Consider the following 7370-nt stretch of genomic DNA (forward strand, 5'->3'; position numbering starts at 1 on the left):
AGTAGTTGCTACCCCCGAGAAGTAGCTACCACCTCGGAGAAGTAGCTACTCTCGAGAGTAGCTACCCCCGGAATGTAGCCACCCCGGAGAATAGCTACCCACCCGAAAAGTAGCTACATTCTCCTCCGGAGAAATAGTACCCCCGGAAACGTAGCTACCCCCTAGAATGCCTTCCCCGAGAGTAGAAGCATTCTGAAGTTATACTCCCGAAAAGTTAGCATTCCCCTGAGAAGTAGGCTACCCCTGGAGAAGTAGGCTACCCCCGAGAAGTAGGCTACCTCTGCGAGAGAGGTAGCACTTCTGAAAGTTGCTACCCCGAAGTTGTTACCCTCGAGTAGCTACCCCCGAGAAGGTAGCACTTCTGAGAAGTAGCTACCCCCTGGAGAAGTAGCTACCCCCCTTTGCGTAGACTTAATTTATTTCAAGTATCTTATTAATGATCCAGAGTATCCGTCCATTCCCCACTGCTTCATATCTGTTGACCCCTAACTACTGTGACCCTACCGTGTATCGTCAATAGAATTCAAACCTTCATCCCCAATGCCTGCCATCATCCCCAATGCCTGCCATCATCCCCCAATGCCTTCCATCACTCCCCAATGCCTGCCATCACTCCCCTAATGCCTGCCATCACCCCCCAATGCCTGCCATCGTCCCCCAATGCCTGCCATCATCCCCCCAATGCCTGCCATCATCCCCCAATGCCTGCCATCACCCCCCAATGCCTGCCATCATCCCAATGCCTGCCATCATCCCCCAATGCCTGCCATCATCCCCCAATGCCTGCCATCATCCCCCAATGCCTGCCATCATCCCCCAATGCCTGCCATCATCCCCCAATGCCTGCATCATCCCCCAATGCCTGCCATCATCCCCCAATGCCTGCCATCATCCCCAATGCCTGCCATCATCCCAATGCCTGCCATCACACCCCCCAATGCCTGCCATCATCCCCCAATGCCTGCCATCATCCCCCAATGCCTGCCATCATCCCCCAATGCCTGCCATCATCCTCCCCAATGCCCGCCATCATCCCCAATGCCTGCTGTCATCCCCCCAATGCCTGCTGTCATCCCCCCCAATGCCTGCTGTCATCCCCCAATGCCTGCCGTCATCCCCCAATGCCTGCCATCATCCCCCAATGCCTGCCACTCATCCCCCAATGCCTGCCATCATCCCCACAATGCTCAAGCATCATCCCCCCAATGCCTGCCATCATCCCTCCCAATGCCTGCCGTCATCCCCCAATGCCTGCTGTCATCCCCCAATGCCTGCCATCATCCCCAATGCCTGCCATCATCCCCCAATGCCTGCCATCATCCCCCAATGCCTGCCATCATCCCCCAATGCCTGCCATCATCCCCTCCAATGCCTGCCATCATCCTCCCAATGCCTGCCATCATCCCCCCAATGCCTGCTGTCATCCCCCAATGCCTGCCGTCATCCCCCAATGCCTGCCATCCCCCCAATGCCTGCCATCATCCCCCCAACGCCTGCCATCATCCTCCCCAACGCCTGCCATCATCCCCCAATGCCTGCCATCATCCCCCCAATTCCTGCATCACCCCCAATGCCTGCCATCACCCCCAATGCCTGCCATCACCCCCCAACGCCTGCCATCACCCCCCAATGCCCGCCATCATCCCCAATGCCTGCCATCTCCCCAATGCCTGCCATCATCCCCCAATGCCTGCCATCATCCTCCCAATGCCTGCCATCATCCCCAATGCTCAACCATCCCCCAATGCCTGCCATCATCCCTCAATGCCCGCATCATCCCTCAGCTCCATCATCCCCCAATGCCTGCCATCATCCCCAATGCCTGCCATCAACCCCAATGCCTGCCATCATCCCCCAATGCCTGCCATCATCCCCCAATGCCTGCCATCATCCCCCCAATGCCTGCCATCATCCCCCAATGCCTGCCATCATCCCCCCAATGCCTGCCATCATCCCCCCAATGCCCATCACCCCAATGCCGCATCACCCCAATGCCTGCCATCATCCCCCAATGCCTGCCATCATCCCCCCAATGCCTGCCATCATCCCCCCACTGCCTGCCATCATCCCCCAAATGCTCAGCATCATCCCAATGCCTGCCATCACCCCAATGCCTGCCATCGCCCCCAATGCCCGCCATCATCCCCCAATGCCATCATCCCCCAATGCCTGCCATCATCCCCCCAATGCCTGCCATCATCCCCCAATGCCTGCCATCATCCCCAATGCCTGCCATCATCCCCCCAATGCCGCATCATCCCCCCAATGCCTGCCATCATCCCCCAATGCCTGCCATCGTCCCCCAGATCCCCCATGCCGCATCACCCCCAATGCCTGCCATCATCCCCCAATGCCTGCCATCATCCCCCAATGCCTGCCATCGTCCCCAATGCCTGCCATCATCCCCCAAATGCCTACATCATCCCCCAATGCCTGCCATCGTCCCCCAATGCTCCATCATCCCCCAGCCTGCCATCATCCCCAATGCCTGCCATCATCCCCCAATGCCATCATCCCCCCAATGCCTGCCATCAACCGCCCCACGCCTGCCATCATCCCCCCAATGCCTGCCATCGTCCCCCAATGCCTGCCATCATCGTCCCCCAATGCCTGCCATCATCCCCAATGATCATCCCAATGCCTGCCATCATCCCCACGCCTGCCATCGTCCCCCAATGCCTGCCATATCGTCCCCAATGCCTGCCATCGTCCCCAATGCCTGCCATCCTCCAAGCCTGCATCATCCCCCAATGCCTGCCATCGTCCCCAATGCTTTGCCTTCGTCCCCAATGCCCATCATCCCCCCATGCCACATCGTCCCCAATGCTTGCCATCATCCCCCAATGCCGCCATCATCCCCCCAATGTTTGCCATCGTCCCCAATGCCTGCCATTATCCCCAATGCTTCATCATCCCCAATGCCGCCTCATCCTCCCAATGCCTGCCATCATCCCCCAATGCTTGCCATCCCCCAATGCCTGCCATCGTCCCCAATGCCTGCCATCGTCCCCAATGCCTGCCATCATCCCCCAATGCCTGCCATCGTCCCCAATGCCTGCCATCATCCCCAATGCCTGCCATCATCCCCCAATGCCTGCCATCATCCCCAATGCCCATCATCCCCACGCCATCGTCCCCCAATGCCTGCCATCATCCCCCAATGCCTGCCATCGTCCCCAATGCCTGCCACTATCCCAATGCCTGCCATCATCCCCAATGCCTGCCATCATCCCCCAATGCCTGCCATCGTCCCCAATGCCTGCCATCGTCCCCCAATGCCCATCATCCCCCAATGCCTGCCATCGTCCCCAATGCCTGCCATCATCCCCCAATGCCTGCCATCATCCCCAATGCCGCCATCATCCCCCAATGCCTGCCATCGTCCCCAATGCCTGCCATCGTCCCCAATGCCTGCCATCACCACATGGTTAAGACACCACACACAGGAACAACCTCCTTCCTCGTACCTTGCATGAATGGATTCTCCCCTTCCTTACATAACCTGCTGCAGTTGGTCACAACACACTGCCACTCTCACCGTTGGCGCTTGCCACCAATCAGCTGCTGTTCGTCACTCACAAGTGGTAATGTAGACAGAAGCCGCCGCTCAACTTTCTTCGGGCGGTTGGCACCGTCTGTATTCGTTCTGTTTAATATTTGCTGCCGCTTGTCCCCTCACTAGCCAGACGGCTCAGTGCTGTCACAAGGAATGACTACGGAGCCTTAATCGTAGCAGCCTCAAATCCTGGTTCAGGAGAGAATGCCAAACTAAACCTGTCTCGATTTTTCATAGAAGATGTTAATTTGTTTTGGGTTAAATTACAGTATGTTAGAGATAGATTAGATCAGACTTGACTTAATTTAGTTAGGTTAGTTAAACACAGCTATATTAGGTCATGTTCTCTTGTTTATAATTCGTTTTAGCAATAGTTAGGTTAGGCTTAGTTAGGCTACGGTGATTACACCCGGTCAGGGCATCAGTCACCAGTCCAATCTTAAAAAAACAATCCATTAAGTTGTAACGGTGCTCATTCACTCAGATGAACGTACAGGAGACATATTACGGCGGCAACAATACTTTATGCTTTATATATTTGTTTAAATTAATCATACTGTGTTAGTACTAAACAGTTATAGTATTATACGAAGCCCTGAGAGAATAACACAAGATGCAACTGATGACATAAATGCAGTATGTACAAGTGACACTCTGCTCAGGGCTACAGTAGAACTTTTCTCTACAGTACCAGCAAACTTTTGTAGCGTGGCTATTCAAATTTTTTCCACATTTTTACATTGTATTGTGATAATTTTTGTTACAGGACATAATGACTTGGACTCAATGGAATTCATTGTTAAACTGAAAGAAAATTATTAATATGTCAATGTTGAATTGGTATTGAATGGCATATCAATTATACGTTGTAAACAGCATGTAAAACTAAGACTCTCGGCCTTCATCACTAAAAATAAAGAATTTTTCCATGTTGTAGAAACTTTTATTTTATTCTACAACAATAAAGTGGAATATATATATATATATATATATATATATATATATATATATATATATATATAATGAAATATATTCTTATCGTAATTATGATGCACTGACAGTACATGGGTTTCATAATGTTGGTCCTACAGTGGTTCAGGTTAAAGTGTTCTCCGGCTTCCTGGCATGACAGGTTATCCCACCTCAGAGACAGTGGCATAAACTAAGATGACGTCACACGCAATCCTTAACTGGTATTTTTTCAAACCGGCGAACAAATACCGTCAATTCGGTGTTGGTCTTCACTCAGCTGTACTCCTGCGTCAAGGGAGAACAACAGCTACTGAAATATGAAAGATGCAGCTATTTGTTGTATAAATATATGCTGATAAATTGTAATACCACAATATATAAAATATTGTACATGAAATAATTTATGAATATACATTAATTGTGTACAGTACTAGTATTAATTTGACAGCAGTTTACATTTTTCGAACTACAGCACAAGAAACAAAACCAAAACCTTCGTATTCTCCGGCTTGTCCTGGACGAGTCCACAAACATTTCTTGCCTACGCTTGATACAGCCCAAATTATGTGCTATAAATTAGGAGGGGGCTCTAATGTCTTGGACCATTAGGACCATTAGGAGTGGGGGCCTCTAATGTCTTGGACCATTAGGACTATTAGGAGGGGGGTCTCTAATGTCTTGGACCACAGTGGGGGCCTCTGTCTTGGACCATTAGGAGTCGGGGGGCCTCAATGTCTTGGACCATTAGACTATTAGGAGTGGGGGCTTCTAATGTCTTGGACCATTAGGACTATAGGGAGGGGGCCTGGGACCATTGGGACTATTAGGAGGGGCCTCTAATGTCTTGGACCATAGGGAGTCTTGGGCCAAGGAGTGGGGCCTCAATGTCTGGGACCATTAGGACCATAGTGGGGGCCTCTAATGTCTTGACCATTAGGACCATTAGGAGTGGGGGCCTCTAATGTCTTGGACCATTAGGACTATTAGAGTGGGAGGGCCTATTGTCTTGGACCATTAGGGAGTCGGGGGCCTCCAATGTCTTGGACCATTAGGACTATTAGGAGTGGGGCCTCTAATGTCTTGGACCATTAGGAGTCGGGGCCCTAATGTCTTGGACCATTAGGACTAGGAGTGGGGGCCTCTAATGTCTTGGACCATTAGGACCATTAGGAGTGGGGGCCTCTAATGTCTTGGACCATTAGGACTATTAGTGGAGGGCCTCTAATGTCTTGGACCATTAGGAGTCGGGGGCCCTAATGTCTGGACCATTAGGACTATTAGGAGTGGGGGCCTCTAATGTCTTGGACCATTAGGGAGTCGGGGGCTCCTAATGTCTTGGACCATTAGGACCATTAGGAGTGGGGGCCTCTAATGTCTGGACCATTAGGACTATTAGAGTGGGGGCCTCTAATGTCTTGGACCATTAGGACTATTAGGAGGGGGGCCTCTAATGTCTTGGAATTCGGGACTATTAGGAGTGGGGGGTCTCTAATGTCTAGGACCATTAGAGTAGGGGCCCTAATGTCTTGGACCATTAGGACTATTAGGAGTGGGGCCCTAATGTCTTGGACCATTAGGGACTATTAGGGAGTGGGGCCTTTCATTCTTGGACCATTAGGACCATTAGAGTGGGGCCTCTAATGTCTTGGACCATTAGGACTATTAGGAGTGGGGCCTCTAATGTCTTGGACCATTAGGACTATTAGGGAGGGGGTCTCTAATGTCTGGACCATTAGGACTATTAGGAGTGGGGGCCCTAATGTCTTGGACCATTAGGACTATTAGGAGTGGGGCCTCTAATGTCTTGGACCATTAGGACCATTAGGAGTGGGGGCCCTAATGTCTTGGACCATTAGGACTATTAGGAGTGGGGGCCTCTAATGTCTTGGACCATTGGGATTATTAGGAGTGGGGGTCTCTAATGTCTTGGACCATTAGGACTATTAGGAGTGGGGCTCTAATGTCTTGGACCATTAGGACTATTAGGAGTGGGGGCCCCTAATGTCTTGGACCATTAGGACTATTAGGAGGGGGGTCTCTAATGTCTTGGACCATTAGACTATTAGGAGTGGGGCCTCTAATGTCTAGGACCATTAGAGTAGGGGCCTCTAATGTCTTGGACCATTAGAGTGGTGGCCCTAATGTCTAGGACCATTAGGGAGTGGGGGCCCTAATGTCTTGGACCATTAGGACTATTAGAGTGGGGGCCTCAATGTCTAGGACCATTAGAGTGGGGCCTGTAATGTCTTGGACCATTAGGACTATTAGGAGGGGGGCTCTAATGTCTGGACCATTAGGACTATTAGAGGGGGCCTGTAATGTCTAGGACCATTGGGAGTGGGGCCTGTAATGTCTTGGACCATTAGGACTATTAGGAGGGGTCTCAATGTCTTGGACCATTAGGACTATTAGAGTGAGGGTCAATGTCTAGGACCATTAGGAGTAGGCCTCATGTCTTGGACCATTAGGGAGTGGGGGCCTCTAATGTCTTGGACCATTAGAGGGGGCCTGCCCAGGGACCATTAGGAGTGGGGGCCTCAAATTTGGACCATTAGGGAGGGGCCTCTAATGTCTTGGACCATTAGGGAGTCGGGGGCCTCAATGTCTTGGACCATTAGGACTATTAGGAGTGGGGGCCTCAATGTCTTGGACCAGGGAGTGGGGCCCCTAATGTCTTGGACCATTAGGACTATTAGGAGTGGGGGCCTCTTATGTCTTGGACCATTAGGACTGGGGGCCTGTAATGTCTTGGACCATTAGGACTATTAGGAGTGGCCTCTTATGTCTTGGACCATTAGGAGGGGGGCCTGTAATGTCTTGGACCATTAGGACCATTAGGAGT

At 51.4% G+C, this 7370-nt stretch overlaps 1 protein-coding gene across 1 annotated transcript; it reads left to right on the top strand.

The window, feature by feature from the left end:
* The first annotated feature begins 2246 nt into the window (after positions 1-2246).
* On the top strand, positions 2247-3476 carry LOC121854526 (vegetative cell wall protein gp1-like). Its single transcript, XM_042349199.1, has one exon. The coding sequence runs from the start codon at positions 2247-2249 to the stop codon at positions 3474-3476; it is 1230 nt and encodes a 409-aa protein (XP_042205133.1).
* The last annotated feature ends 3894 nt before the right edge of the window (positions 3477-7370 follow it).

Source organism: Homarus americanus, unplaced genomic scaffold (assembly GCF_018991925.1).
Source record: "Homarus americanus isolate GMGI-L3 unplaced genomic scaffold, GMGI_Hamer_2.0 scaffold55573, whole genome shotgun sequence".
In the NCBI taxonomy this organism is placed as follows: Eukaryota; Metazoa; Arthropoda; class Malacostraca; order Decapoda; family Nephropidae; genus Homarus; species Homarus americanus.